The sequence below is a fragment of the Parus major genome, chromosome 13, assembly GCF_001522545.3.
Source record: "Parus major isolate Abel chromosome 13, Parus_major1.1, whole genome shotgun sequence".
NCBI lineage: Eukaryota > Metazoa > Chordata > Aves > Passeriformes > Paridae > Parus > Parus major.
The window spans coordinates 14653894-14667854 of record NC_031782.1 but is presented as its reverse complement, the minus strand read 5'-3'; the positions used below and the strand labels follow the sequence as shown (position 1 = coordinate 14667854).

At 58.6% G+C, this 13961-nt stretch overlaps 3 protein-coding genes across 6 annotated transcripts; 1 reads left to right on the top strand and 2 right to left on the bottom strand.

Annotated features, from left to right (window-relative positions):
* Nucleotides 1-434: 434 nt before the first annotated feature.
* On the bottom strand, nt 435-4047 carry CD14 (CD14 molecule). 2 transcript variants are annotated; one of them, XM_015641548.3, is made up of 2 exons: nt 3475-4047; nt 435-2755 (listed from the first exon to the last, which is right to left on the bottom strand). In XM_015641548.3, exons 1-2 carry the CDS (start codon nt 3818-3820, stop codon nt 1389-1391), a joined length of 1713 nt encoding a protein of 570 aa, XP_015497034.1. In that variant the 5' UTR covers nt 3821-4047; the 3' UTR covers nt 435-1388. The 2 variants fall into 2 exon arrangements, with proteins under 2 accessions (XP_015497034.1, XP_015497035.1); XM_015641549.3 differs by having other exon boundaries at nt 3586-4047.
* Nucleotides 4048-5330: 1283 nt separating this feature from the next.
* Nucleotides 5331-12737, top strand: TMCO6 (transmembrane and coiled-coil domains 6). Of its 3 annotated transcripts, XM_015641554.3 has the most exons (12): nt 5331-5444; nt 6380-6504; nt 6747-6856; nt 6978-7161; nt 8148-8252; nt 8755-8840; nt 9369-9485; nt 10137-10248; nt 10332-10503; nt 10593-10687; nt 11481-11648; nt 12276-12737. In XM_015641554.3, exons 1-12 carry the CDS (start codon nt 5366-5368, stop codon nt 12426-12428), a joined length of 1506 nt encoding a protein of 501 aa, XP_015497040.1. In that variant the 5' UTR covers nt 5331-5365; the 3' UTR covers nt 12429-12737. The 3 variants fall into 3 exon arrangements, with proteins under 3 accessions (XP_015497040.1, XP_015497039.1, XP_015497038.1); XM_015641553.1 differs by lacking the exons at nt 11481-11648; nt 12276-12737 and having other exon boundaries at nt 10440-10503; nt 10593-11268; XM_015641552.1 differs by lacking the exons at nt 11481-11648; nt 12276-12737 and having other exon boundaries at nt 10593-11268.
* NDUFA2 (NADH:ubiquinone oxidoreductase subunit A2) lies at nt 12660-13852 on the bottom strand. Its single transcript, XM_015641603.3, has 3 exons — nt 13717-13852; nt 13505-13611; nt 12660-12856 (listed from the first exon to the last, which is right to left on the bottom strand). Exons 1-3 carry the CDS (start codon nt 13818-13820, stop codon nt 12765-12767), a joined length of 303 nt encoding a protein of 100 aa, XP_015497089.1. The 5' UTR covers nt 13821-13852; the 3' UTR covers nt 12660-12764.
* Between the last annotated feature and the right edge of the window lie 109 nt (nt 13853-13961).

The window sequence follows — 13961 nt, the reverse complement described above, 5'->3', positions numbered from 1 at the left end:
CAGGACAGGGACACAGCCCCACAGCCCCTCCAGGACAGGGACACAGCCCCACAGCCCCTCCAGGACAGGGACACAGCCTGGATGTGCAGCAGACCCCGAGTCCATCCCAATCCTCGCCCCGTTCAGCCTCCCTCCAGCCCCAGGGGTCCTCCCCACTCGCTGCTTTCCCCCAGCCCGGCTGTGTTTGCCCAAACAGACAGAAGGACGGACACAGGGAACACCCAGACACCAACTTTAATGCAGAGGCAGGACAGGCCCTGGGCAAGAAGAGCAGGGCTTGGCCAGGTGAGCGCTGCCTGCCTGCCACCAGCCCCTTCTCTTCACAGGGACACAGGGGAATGGCTTCCCACTGCCAGGGGCAGGGTTAGCTGGGATATTGGGAAGAAATTCTGCCCTGGGAGGGTGGTGAGGCCCCAGAATAGGCTGCCCAGAGAAGCTGTGGCTGCTCCATCCCTGGAAGTGTCCAAGGCCAGGCTGCTTGGAGAAAGCTGGGATAGTGGAAGGTGTCCCTCTCCATGGCAGGGTGTGGAATGAAATGAGTTTTAACGTACCTTTCAGCTGAAACTACCCTGTGGTTCTATGATTCTCTCCCATCCCCACTTTCCCACACTTGTCCTTTCCCTACCCACCCCCTTCCTTTGAATATTCCCCAGTCCTGCATCCCAGGGCTCTCCTTCAGCATTCCATAATCCATTTTCTCTTTACTATGAGATATTCTCTGAATAACCCAGAATCCAGAAAAAATCAGTTTTCCTCTTATCACTTAAAAAGTTTCTGGTTGAACCTCCTCAAGGTCCCACTTGGACTCATCCCCCAGTGCCTCAGGTCCAGGTATAAGGAGCTGCTCCAGCTCATTAGCATTTGCATGCAGGGGTGTTTAATTTAGTAATTTTCCTGTCTTTTGTGGTTTTTCAGTTTTTCTCTTAGGCTGAAGAGCAGCCAAGCAGCATCCTGCCAAAGCTGACATGCTGGCCCAGGTGAGGAGAGGGAGGATCAGCACAGGGGCCATGGAGGCTCCAAGGCTGGGGCTAAGAGGTCTGGGGGGGCTCTGGGAGAACCCAGCAAGGCCTGGGGCACCTGAGCACTACCAATGGGAATGTGATGGAGCTGAACTCCTCTTGTCCAGGGCAGCTGGGGCAGTGTTGGGGCTTGGGGAGCTGGAGCTGGCCACAGGAAAATCCCCCATGGGAGGGTGAGGCTCTGGGTCAGAGCACAGCACAGGGCTCAAAGTGAGGGGTGCCCCAAAACTTGGGGCACTGGGATAACCCTGCAGACAGCCCTGCTCCACCAGCGTGGGGACACCAAGAGCCCCTCAGCAGAACGGGGAGCTGAGAGCCTTCCCACGGAGCCCCTGGGGGTGGGAAGGGTGGGAAGGGTCCCAGGGCCCCTCAGGCTCTGCGGCAGGACCTGGTCCTGGCCAGACAGACGGCCCCAGCCACACCGAGCAGGGCGAGGATGACGCAGAGCGGGGCCACCACGGCACCGAGGTGACAGCGCAGCACCGACACCGGCACCTGGGCCACCTGCCAGCCCTGGTACTCAGCTGGGGACTGGCACCTGTAGTCCCCGGGCCAGCCCTGCCCCAGGTGCCCCGTGGCCGCCAGCGCCTGCAGCCCCCTGGCCCCAGAGCAGGAGCAGCTGAAGGGGTTGTCAGCCACAGCCACGTCCTGCAGGCTCCCCAGGAGCTTCACCTCCTCCCTCGGCAGCTCCCAAATGGAGTTGTTGTCCAGGTGAAGGGTGTCCAGCATGGGGTAATTCTTGATGGAGGGGACGGCCTGCAGCAGGTTTTGATTCAGGAAGAGCTTCTTCAGGGAGCTGAGGGAGGTGTCTACAGCACGGAGCTGGTTGTGGCTCATGTCCAACACCTCGAGGCGGGGAGGCAGCGGTGTCGGCACCTCAGCCAAGCCAGCGTTGGACAGGTTAAAACCCCGCAGGGATGCTGGCCACTGGCAGGAGGAGGATGGGTCTGCCACGAGCTTGTTGTGGCTGAGATCCAGGTGCCGGAGCTCCAGCAGCAGCCCCACGCCCTCACACACGCTGCTGTAGGAGCTCAGGTTGTTGTGGTGCAGACTCAGCTCCTGGAGCTGAGGAAAAGCTCCCTGGCAAAAGGCGAGGGCCAGGCTCCCATCGCTGAGGCTGTTCTGTGCCAGGTTCAGGGAGAGCAGAGCTCTGAACAGCCTCCCGATGGCACAGGGCAGGCTGGTGACACGGGAGCCGGTGACAGCCAGCTCCTGCAGGGTCTCCAGCCACCTGCTCAGGCTGGAGAAGGCCGGCTCACGGCCCGTCAGAGGGGCAGATGTCACGTTGTGGAAGCTCAGGGACACTATGGGCAAGCTCTGGCCATCCATGTCACTCCAGTCACCTGTGCCCTGGAAAACGCAGCTCTCAAAGGCCAGCTCCTGCACATGAGTGTAGGAGAAGAACCTCAGCACACGGGCGAGGAGTATCTCAGGCACCAGGACATTTCCAATAATTATTTTCTTGATAACGAGGGAGTCCAGAGTCTCAATGATGGAGGGGGTCAGGTCCCTGATTGGGAAGGCTATGTATTTCTCCACATCTCCACCCTGAAACTCCACCACGTTTGCGGGGAGGCACTGGATGATGCTGCCGATGGTTTCCTCGGTCAGGTTGTAGCACACACAGTGCTCCTTAGTGCGGTTGAAGAAACACCTGTTCCTTCTGCCTTCTGCTGCCAGCAGCCCCAGCCCCAGGAGCAGGAGCACAGCCACCCTCATGGTGAATGACCTAAAAACTGCAGGAGAAACAGTGAATGGCAGCTGAGGGCACCACTCTGACCACCACTGGAGGGGTGCCCTGGGCAGGTTCAGCCCTGCAGAGCCACCCCTCGGGGTCAGGGCACTGCCCTCATCCCTCCTGCAGGACTCGGGCAGCGCTCGGGCCAGCAGCCAAACACCCCGGAGCTGCAGCTGAGCCACCCTGCCCTCAGCAGGGAGCCTCCGGAGGCTCTGCACTGTCCTGCCCGGGATGCCTTACTGCGGGATCCCACTCCTAAACGGCCTGGAGAAACTACAAATGCGGCGTTACAGACAGAGAAGCCAGATGTATCAGTCTGACCAGGGAGAGAGCCCCAGCTCTGTTTGTTCCTCTGTAATCTGGGGCAGGAAATTGCAACAGAGGGCTTCATGTTTTCTCCTTCCTCGCCCAGCGATTTGATTCATCACCAGCCCCCAAAGGGGTGGCAGAAAACGACCCCTGAAGGTGTGAACACATCCCTGTCACACCAGAAGCTGGGCAGCTGACAGAATCTAGTCTCTGATCACCAGATTGCAAAAGAAGCGGCAAACACAGATTAAAGGCTCCCAAATATGTGCTGACTCAGCTCAAAGGGCGTCTTTGGGGGTCCCAGTCCAGCCTCCTGCTCTGAGCAGTTCTCTCGCTGCCCCAGCCCTGATCAGCCTCATCTTTCCTTGGCCACATCCCCGAGTCCCCTGAGCACGGAGCTCTCCCTACCTGTTCCTGGGGGCTGCGGGACCCTCCCGAGGAGCTGTTCTCGCCCGGCACCTGCCCCGAGCGCGGCTGGCGGCGGGCAGCAGGAGCGGGTGCCTTTGTTTAGTGACTCACCAGCCAGCTCACACCCAAACGTCCCCTGCTTCCTCCAGCAGCCGCCAAATCCCGGCCGGAGCTGCCAAAGTCTCCGGGCGCTCAGCTCCGTCCGGCAGCCGATGCTGAGCCCTCGGCGCTCCAGATGTGTTCCAGCTGCTGCTGCCCGGCTCGGGTCCCCAGCCGGGCTGGGCAGGCTCCTCGAGCCCGGCTCTCGGGCACAGCCCTCGCTCCCGAGGCGTGACTTCCTGAGCATGACAGAGCCACCAAGGCACTTGTGCTTCACTTCCCTGTGGCTGCGGGCTGGGAAAGGTTGTGGCCGGAGTGCCAGCGCTGCTCGCTTTCCTGGGAAGGGTGGAGGAACAGAATGCGGGCGAGGTTGCCCCACGGCGCTTTCGGCATCAGCCCTTCCAGGTGCTCTGGTGTTGCTGCGCTTGCTCAAGGCTCAGCGGGTGCTGAGCAGCCTGCAGGCAATGCAGAAGGGTTCAGGACTGCCATACCTGGCACCCAGACTGTGCCTGTGTTCCATGCAGGATGGGGATGGCACAATTCCCGAGGCTGCACACGGCACTCCTTCACCGGCAGGAGCCACAAGTGTCCCACAAACAGCTGGATGTGGAACTGAGAGCTCTGGTCTGGCTGACAAGGTGGTGAGCAAAGGCTGGACTTGATGGTCTTGGAGAACTTTTCCAACCGAAATGGTTCCGCAATTCTGTGATCTCTCAGGATTTTTTTTCTTTCCCAGAGGTTTCTCTGCCTGTGCTGGATTCAGACTGGACATTGCTATTGTTAATGGGGCACTACACGAGCTGGGGTGGGGTCCCTGCTCCCTGGGACTCATCTGCAGAGGTGCTCAGCAATTCCATGATTCCTCTTCTGCATCCTCAGGTTACGTGAAATTCCCCGGCACAAGAAGGACATGGAGCTGCTGGAGCAAACCCAGAGGAGACCACAGAAATGCTCCAAGGCTGGAGCCCCTCTGCTGTGCAGACAGGCTGGGAGATGGGGCTCCTCAGCCTGGGGAAGGCTCAGGGGAGACCTCAGAGCCCTTCCAGCACCTAAAGGGAATCCAGAAGAGAGACTTTGGACAAGGACCTGAAGTGACAGGACAAGAGGGAATGGCTTCCCACTACCAGAGGGCAGGGTTAGATGGGATATTGGGAAGAAATTCCTCCCTGTGAGGGTAGGGAGGCCCTGGCACAGGTTGCCCAGTGAAGCTGGGCCCCATCCCTGGAAGTGTTCAAGGCCAGGTTGGACAGGGCTTGGAGCAACCTGGGATAGTCCCTGCCCATGGTGGATGTTTTGGAACTGGAGGAGCTTTAAGGTCTCTTCCCATCCAAATGGGTCTGCAATTCCAGGAAACCGCTGGTGAGTGCATGATGGAAAAGTCACAGCTGCCCTCTGAGCTCTCCTCCCGGCCCCTTCTGTCGAGCCCGGCAGCTCTGCCCAGGGCTGGGATCTTTAATTTCTGCCCTCCAGCTGCAAATTCCCCAAACCCCTCCCTGGGGAAGCACGAACTCCTCTGCCCCTCGGTCCCCATCACCACGGAGGGAGGTCCTGGGGCACCGAGCCGCCTTGATTCACATTTCTGCTGAATCTTTGGGGATTTTTTTTGTCCTCGGCACAATCACCGCGATCCCTGCGGGGCACGGCCGCCCGGGCTCGGAGCGGGCTGGGCGCGAAGGGGGGCCGGGATCGTGTTTTCCCCGCCCCGGGACCGCCCCGGGACCGCCCCAGGACCGGCCCAGGACCGGCCTTTTCCTCCTCATCCTGGGCTCTGGGTGTTTCTCCTGTCTCGGCCATGTGGGGCCGGCGGCGGGCCCGGCGCGGCGGGCACAGCGCGGAGGAGCTGCGGGAGCGGCGGCGGGAGCGAGAGGCAGGTCCGGCCGGGGACAGCGGGCACAGCCGGGGGGCTGCGGGGTCCCCCGTGCCTGGGAGGGACCCCCCAGCTCAGCCGGGGACAGCGGGCACAGCCGGGGGACTGCGGGGTCCCCCGTGCCTGGGAGGGACCCCCCAGCTCAGCCCTGGCCGCTCCCATCCCCGAGCGCACATCTTGGGGTGTTGGGCGCTGCTGCCCGCTCGGGAAGCGTTTTACAGCTTCACGTTTTAACCCGAGGGTTTCTGCCATGAATTCCCCGTTTCTTCGACAGCCCCTTCCCCCCCCACTGTTTGGGTTTTCCAAGGTCTCGCTTATGTCTTAGCCTGGAGCAAAGGAGGCTCAGGAGGCCCTTCTGGCTCTGCACAAGCCCCGGCAAGAAGGGAAAACCCGGGGGGCCGGCCGGGCCGCCAAGGAACAGGGACAGGAGGAGAGGGAACGGCCTCAGGCTGGGCCAGGGGAGGCTCAGGTTGGATGTTAAGGAAAATTTCTTCATCAGAAGGGTGGTCAGGCATTGGAACAGGCTGCCCAGGGCAGAGGTGGAGTCAGCGTTCCTGGAGGTGTTTTCCAAAATCAATTAAATGGGGCACTTGGGGCTTGCCTTAGTGGCCATGGTGGTGTTCAGCTGAAGGCTGGAGTTGATGATCTTGCAGGTCTTTTCCAACTTTAATGATTTTATGATCCTATGTGGGATCCAGCCTCAGGTCCCTCCAGCTGCTCCTCGGGCCTGTGTCCCGTGTTCCTGCTCAGTATCCCAGCAGTGGCTTCCCACTGTGTGCCCAACCCTCCGAGTGCACTCCCTGCCCCTGCAGCCCTTGCAGGCTCACACAAGGAGGAATGGGCAGTTCCTCCCTGGGTTGAGGGAGGAATGAGGCTCTTGGGGGGGTGGAGAAGTGTCCTGTCCCGGGCAGGGGGTGACATGTCCCGGTCTGGTGGCAGCTCTCCGGAGGGCGCGGCGGCAGGAGCAGCTGGTCAGCAAGCGGCTCCTGCGGGAGGACAGCGCGGCCGAGGAGGGTGGACAGGATGGAGCAGACGTCGTGCCAGACCCACTCTCGGAGGATGAGGTGAAAGACCTGACATTCTTCACGGCAAAGGGGGTCTCAGGGTTCTTCCCCAGACTCGGCATATAAAGGAGGGTGGGTTTAGGAATGGTTCTGATTCACTGCCAGACACAGTCAAGGCTCCTTGTGCCCATCTTTATGCTCTGGGTTCCTTTGCCTCAAGGATTAACAGGGCAAAATCTTAATGCTGGCAGTGCTGTTAAGTTGTTAAGTGCTTAAAGTGCATGTTTTAATTTCCTGGCCAGGTTCTGGAGCTGCTCAGGGGCGTGCAGAGGGGTTCAGAGGACAGGCAGCGATCGCTCGGCCGCCTCCGCTGGGCTCTGCAGAACGAGGAGACTCAGCAGAAGTTTGTCAGGTCAGCCCAGGCCTGCTGTGGCTGTCCTGGGGCAGGTCCCGAGGGACCCTGTGTCCCTGTGGGTGGGTGAGCTGGTGTGTGGCCCTGGGTGGGAGCTGACAGCAGCCTTTGGATCCCCCAGGCTGGACGGCAGCATCCGGACGCTCACCGGGCTCTTCACCAGCAGCCTGGCTGAGCTGCAGCTGGAGGCTGCCCGCTGTCTGCACGAGCTGTCCCACTCCAGTGTCCCCACGGTGGCTGAGGCGTGTCTGCCTGTCACCTCCTACCTGCTCACCTACCTGTCGGGACACAGCCTGGAGCTCACGGTGAGATCCCTGTCCACATCCACGTTTGCTGGGGCTGTGGCACCTGGGAATCCTCTGGTGTGCTTGGTATTGACTTCTTGTGGTCACACACAGCTCATGTGGGAGTGCTGGTGGGACGGGGCCCTCTGGAAACCAAAATCTTCTGGCATCACAGCCTTGCCCTAAGAGCAGGACTGTCCCCAGTGCCCAGGTGTTTTGACCTGCCCTGACAGTGGGGTAACTGAGTTCTCATTACTCACAGATCCCTTGGGATGGATTAGAGTGGAACCACACAGAATGACCCATGTTTATGTACATAGATGTGTATCTATATATATATAAATATATATATATATATATATAAAAAAAAAAATATATATATATATATATGGTAGGTTTATTTTAGAGCAGTTTGGTTGCAATGCAAAGGAGGTATGTAGCCACTTTGGTTGTTAACTATAGAAATAAAATAATATAAAAGTACAAAGATATCACTTAAGAAAATATATAAGGAGAAGAAAGAAAGGAAGGAAGGAGAAGAGTAGATAGTAGAGTGCCCGTGGTTCCATGCTGTACAACTTGGTGTGGGAAAGGAGCACAGCTGGAGTAGCTCTGGGATGCACACGTGTTTCCCAGCTGCTCCATCTGGAAACAGGCTCAGAGCTAAGGAGCAAGGTGGGCAGTGACCCCAGGTGCTGATCCCATTTGGATGCAGCACACAGGCAGGCTCCAGGAGAACCAGAAGGGGCACAGGGAAATGTCATCCTGAAAATCAGAAGCCAGAAAAACGTCCGAAGTGGGAGTGATGAGATCCCAACTCCAGTCAGATAGAAGAAGAATGAACTGAAGCTGACTGAGCTGGGAATGGGGTGCCTGGGGAGTCCAGCAGCATCCAGCTGTGTTTCCCCCTCCAAGGCCAGCTCCTGCCCTGCTCAGGGCAGTGTGTGGGACCTGAGGCTTTGCTGGCTGCTCTCGGGGTCACCTCCTGCTCTGCTGTGTTGTTGCAGGAGCTGTGCTTGTACACACTGGGGAACCTCGTGGTAGAAAGTCAGGCTGTGAGGAAGCAACTGCTGCCTCAGGGCATAATTCCAGTGCTGGCATCCTGCATCCAGGTGGGTGAAACAGCTCAGCCACATTTCTGCTGTGCCCTAGAGAGACTTTTCTGACAGCCCTGAGTCCCCAGCTTTCCTTCCAGCTGTGGGGGAGCTCTGCAGGCAGCTGTTCCCACAAGTGAGGGTCACTTGTGGGCTCCCTGTGCTCATTTCAGGGCTCAGCTCACTGCTTTGTGCTCTTCCCAGCTCAATCTCCCCCATGCAGCGGCTGCCTGGTACAGACTGCAGCACAGGGAACCTGTCCCCTCTGCCTGCCCTGGGCCCAGCAGGGCTGGGGTTTGCAGGTCCAAATTCAAACCAGGAATTTCGCTGCATTTGGGCTAAGCCCAGTGAATGTGGGGAGGGGGACAGCTCAGCTCTGGAGGTTCCTGTGTCCCTCCTGGCCCCTCTGTGCCCCCTGTTCTCCAGGCACAGTGAGGCTGTGCCGCTCAGCCAGGTTTGGTTGGCACCCTGGGGCCCTGGCTGTGTGAGGAGGGATCAGCTCTGTTCTCTTGGATTGCAGTCCCCACACGAGGCAGTGCTGGAAGGTGTGGGCTATGTCCTCTCACAGCTCCTCCAAGCCAAGGAAGCGCCCATGGAGATCATCCCGTGAGTCTGAGCCTCTGAACCCTGCACCGGGATGGGCCCCGGGGCCTCGAGTGGTATTTGTGTGCTGGGGACATGACACCTTCCCCATCCCAGTGACATTAATAGTTCAGGACAGAATCCTACCAGAACTGTGGAAGTTTTGATGCAGGTCAGGGAGCAGGGCTTGGCTCCTTTCCCTCAGCCTCATCTGAGCAGACAGCTCTGGTATTTCAGTAAAGGCCAGCATGGAGCAGGGAAGGCTCACAGGGAATTCTGGCTGTGTTCCTCTTGCAAAGGAAAAGATCGACTTGACAGCTCCCAGTGCCAACAATGTGACCCTAGTCAAAGTGTCCTGAATGTCCCCAGGCCCTGCCATGGACAGGGAGAGCCCGAGGCCACAGCCCTTGGCTCAGAGTCCCTCCCAGGTGTGTGTTTGGACCCTGTGGCCCCCAGTATGGGGTACAGCAGCTCCCTGTTCAGTGGCCAGGGTTTGTGTCTCCCTGTTTGTGTCCTGCTTTTGCCTCCATTAACTGTGCCCTCTGCCCCCAGCCTGGTCCTGGACTCGGTTCTCCCCCAGCACATGCTCCGACTGGTTTGCTCTGGCCTCAAGGCTGCCATGGGAGCGGCTGTGGAGTTTGCATGGTGTCTCCACTACATCATTTGTAGGTAAATGCATTTTTCTCCTCGTTTTGAGTTCCCTGGGGGCAGCCAAATAGAGTCATGAAGGCTCATGGTCCTACAAGGGGATCTGGTTTGCTTCCCCTTTTCCCTTGGGAAAGCAATTCCCCAACTGTCCTGGATATCCCAGCTCTCCTGTCTGAGCACATGTGCAGTGTGTGGGGTCACTGAGCTCCTTTACAGGGTGGTAATGGGTGATAAACCTGAGGAGGCTGTTTCTAATCCTCTAAAATGCCCCCAAATTCATTTCCCATGCCTGGAGTTGTCCCCCACACTTCCCAAGGCATCCCTCACCCTTGTGGGGTTGGCCCAGGGCCACCCATCTGGGCCGTGCCAGCAATCCCTGCCTGCTACTGGAGCCAAGGAATGTGTAGATGCTCAAGGGTCAGGGCTGTCATTTCCAGACCCACACAGATAACTCCAGTGAATCTGTTTTTCAGGGGCTTTTAGATTTTCTTCTAAGCTCAGAAAAAAAATCTGCTATTCCAGTGTGAAAGAAGCCACTGTTCCAATATGAAATAAGCCCTGTGGTGGTTCAGGAGAGCACTCTGAATTTCCAGGCCCTGTTGTTTGGTGAGGGGATGTGGCAGTTTCCCCTCCCCAAGCTCCAAGGCCACAGCACTGTCCCTCTCTTTGCAGGCACAAAGACAACGAGGTGCTGCTGGCGCTGGGGGCCGTGCCTGCCCTCACCTCGCTCCTGCTCGACCTGGCTTCCCAAATCCCCCAGGATGTTCCCGAGGGCCTGGAGCTGGTGAGAGGTGGGCAGGGTGCTGGCTGTTCTCAGGATTGCTGTGGGGACACTGCTGAAGGGATTGGTGTGTCCCTCTGTCACAGCTCGTGTGCCCCGTGCTGCGGAGTCTCAGTAACCTGCTGGCACAGACAGGCTGCCAGGGGCAGGGCCAGGACGGGCGCCTGCTCATCGCCCTCTTCCTCATCCTGCAGTGCTTCCTGCAGCAGCACCCCTTCCTCGTCCAGGAGTGCCTGTGGCTGCTCAATAACCTCACAGGTGAGTGTCCCACAGCGCTGGTGGCACAGCTGGACACTGCTGGGACCTGCCCTGCTTTTATTCACATCTTCCTTCTCTGCCCATCCCAGCGGATGATCCCTTCCTCTGCTCCGCTCTGCTCTCCCTGGAGCTGCTCCCGGCCCTGCTGCAGCTCCTGACGTGTTCCCAGATGGCCACTGTGCTGGTAAACCCTGCCCCACGCATTGGGAATGGTGGGGACCACTGGATTCACAACATGAATCCCACACTGACAGTGCTGGAGTTGGAGGGTGGATGGGGCAGCAGTGACAGCTGGGCAGAAGGTCCCATGTGGTGGCAGTCACCAGCTACCTCCCCCAAAGCCACTCCAGCTGTATTTAGCCTTGGCAGAGCCTTGTCCCAGCACAAGAGTGTCCCAAGGGAGATGTTAACTTGGGGCCCTGGAGCAGGCCTGGGAAGGCTCCTGCCACTTTCCTTTGAAAGACCCCAAAGCTTTAGGAGACTGGGGATGCTGCCAGGGCTGTGGGTGGCAAGGCTGGGTCTGCCTGGCACAGGGATGAACAGTGCCTTGGGTAGGTGTGCAGGAAACATTCCAAATCCAGTGGTTTGCTGGGCACTTGGCTGTGGGCAAGCACCTGGCAGGACTAGAAAAAAAGGTGGAGAGGGATATTGGGCAAGGGGATGAGTGACAAGACAACAGGGAATGGTTTCACACTGCCAGAGGGCAGGGTTAGATGGGATATTGGGAAGAAGTCTTCCCTGTTAGGGTGGTGAGGCTCTGGCACAGGTTGCCCAGAGAAGGGACAGGGCTTGGAGCAGCCTGGGAGGGTGGAAGGTGTCCCTGGCCATGGCAGGGATTGGACTGGATGAGCTTTAAGGTCCCTTCTAATCCAAACCATTCCACAATTCCATGGCTTGGGGAGTGGTTGGGAGCCTCCCAAGCCTGTCAGGAACCTGCCCATGGAGCACTCCCTGCTCGCTCCCTCTCCCTCCCACAGGTGCTGACCGTGCTGTGCAACATGGCAGAGAAGGGATTGTTCCAGTGCCAGCGGCTGCTCCAGCAGCCCCTCCTGCCCCAGCTCCTGCCCCTCCTCACCCTGCCTGACCCCGAGGCCGTGGGGCAGTGCCTGGAGCTACTGCACCTCCTGTTCCTGCACTGCCCAGAGGTGAGGGCTCAGGGCACAGCATTGGAAAGGGGATGGGGAATGATTATTGTGGGGGTTATTGTTATTGTGGAAGGGGATGGTACTGTAATTTGAACACCACTGCCCCACTCCCTTGTACCCCACAGCACCCAGGCCCCCATCCAAAGGGACACTGATGCAGAGGGTGGAAGCCCTTCCTGTGTCTGCAGAGTTCCTTTCTTACTGGCAAGGACTGGTTTGGGCAGGCTGTTTCTACCCCATGTTTTCTTCTGATCCTGCTGAGGTTGTTTCACTTGCTGCAGATCACAGGAGTGAATTCTCCTCTGTGAGGGTGGGGAGGCCCTGGCACAGGGAGGGTGCCCAGAGGAGCTGTGGCTGCCCCATCCCTGGATGTTCAAGGCCAGGCAGGATGAGGCTTGAAGCACCTGGTGGAAGGTGTCCCTGTCTGTGGCAGGGGGTGGGAATGAGATGGGCTTTAAAGTCCTTCCCAACCAACCACCAGCATGGTTGGATTTACCTGGATCAGGAATGCAGTGTGTGGGAGGGCTCTGGGGAATTCCCTCAGCCCCATTCCCTGGGATGTGGTGGCTTGGGCAGAGATGATCAAGTGTAGCACCCAGCCAGCTCTCACCCTCTCCTCTCACACAGGCTGCTGCTGATTTCACCAGGCAAGGTGGGCACCAGGCCCTGGAGCAGCACCAGAGCACCCCAGAGCTGCAGGAGCGGGCACAGGCACTGCTGGATGTGGTCAGGTCAGGAGCCCCCAGTGCCTGTCAGGCCACACTGGCTGCCTTCTCCTAGGCCTTGCTCCTTCTCTGCATTCCCAGGGGGAATAAACTGTCTGTTCAAGTCGTGGCAGCTTCCCAAGGGCTGCTCAGGGCTCTGATGTGCCCAGTGCTGGCCGCACAGGGGAGGTGCCCCCAGAGCCTGGAGCAGGGGCAGAGCTGAGCTGCAGCCCAGGCAGACTGTCCTGTGCCAGGCAGGGGTGATGGCTGCATCAGCCATTCCTTGGGCTCTCAGCCACCACCAAGCTCAAGGTAAACACACTGTATTTATGAATTGATAAATTAAAGATACACCTTTGACATTAAAGATTATCAGTCAAGTCTCCAGCACGTGTGTATTTCCCGTCTGTCGTTACGCGTGGCTTTTCACAAGGCTCTGCAGGGCTTTGCCCACTTCATCCACAGTTAGGTTGTTCAGTGGGATGCTCTTCTCCTTCCCAAACTCTGTGAGAAAACAGACAGGGTGAGAGGGAGCAGGTTGCACCTTTCCTGGTGCAAGGGCACTGATGTCACAGCCTCCCATCTCCACCCCTCCCCACTCACCATGTCCCACTGTCCCTCCGTGTACCCAGGTTATCATTTTCACCTTCCTATTCTCCTCCTTTCCCTTGGGAAGAACTCAAAGCAGCTCACTACCTTTCCCAGTCTCCTTTCTCTAGCTCTGGCTGGCCAGAGACACATCCAGGAGCAACCCTGTGGCTGTCAGCCTCATCCCAGCAAGGTGCTCCCCTCAGGAAAGCAGACTGAAAACTGTTCCTTCAGACTCACTGCACCATTTCAAAAGCTTCTCAATTAATCTTTTCCAGCCCAAATGACCACTGAGGAAAACAAATCCCTTCCAGGATTCCAGCCCCCAGAGGGGCTTTTGTGCTGCCTTGTTTCACTGAGAAGGCAGTGAAAATAAAGGAAAAACAACCCCAATTTTGTGTAGTTGAAGGTAGTGGGGGTGTAAGATCGCATCAGAGGCTGGAAAGCCCCTGCTGAGCATTTTCTAATCCTTCCCATAAACACTCAGGGTCCCTAAAGTCCCTTCCACCCCCAACCATTCCATGATAATTCCATGGTGTTTTCCGGCGGGCACCCCCTACTCACCGTAGCGAGCCCAGAGCTTGGGCTGGATACCGGAGCACTCGCGGATCAGGATGGGGAAGTTGGGATTTGCCTTCTTCAGGGTCACATAGTGCTTCTCGATAAATTCCCTGCGGAGGGAAGGAGGAGCGGCGGTGCCTGTTGGTCAGCCCGGGGGTGTCTCGGTCCCCTGGAGGAGCACCCCCGGCCCCGTCCCGGCCCATCCCCGCGCTGACCTGACGCCGCGGCTGCCGGCGGAGCGCTGGCACAGGTGGATGCGGAGCTCCCTCAGCCCTTGGCCCAGCCCGCCCCCGATGCTCTTCACAGCGGCCGCCGCCATCTTCCCTGCGGACAACAGCGCGGGGGCGGGACTGCGGCACCTCGGCCAATCAGCGCCCGCCGTTGCTGTCCGCCTACCAATGGGAGCTCTCGCCGTGTTCACACCCGCCAATGGGAGCGCCCGCAGTTCCTACACCCACCA

Coding starts and splice junctions, on each gene's coding strand:
- TMCO6 (XM_015641552.1), top strand. CDS start 5,366: ATGTGGGGCCGGCGGCGGGCCCGGCGCGGCGGGCACAGCGCGGAGGAG. Junction 9,486..10,136: donor CTCCACTACATCATTTGTAG/GTAAATGCATTT, acceptor CTCTCTTTGCAG/GCACAAAGACAACGAGGTGC. Junction 10,249..10,331: donor TTCCCGAGGGCCTGGAGCTG/GTGAGAGGTGGG, acceptor CCTCTGTCACAG/CTCGTGTGCCCCGTGCTGCG.
- CD14 (XM_015641548.3), bottom strand. CDS start 3,820: ATGCTCAGGAAGTCACGCCTCGGGAGCGAGGGCTGTGCCCGAGAGCCG. Junction 2,756..3,474: donor CCCGCAGCCCCCAGGAACAG/GTAGGGAGAGCT, acceptor TTTCTCCTGCAG/TTTTTAGGTCATTCACCATG.
- NDUFA2 (XM_015641603.3), bottom strand. CDS start 13,820: ATGGCGGCGGCCGCTGTGAAGAGCATCGGGGGCGGGCTGGGCCAAGGG. Junction 13,612..13,716: donor GCCGGCAGCCGCGGCGTCAG/GTCAGCGCGGGG, acceptor TTCCCTCCGCAG/GGAATTTATCGAGAAGCACT. Junction 12,857..13,504: donor CAAGCTCTGGGCTCGCTACG/GTGAGTAGGGGG, acceptor GTTTTCTCACAG/AGTTTGGGAAGGAGAAGAGC.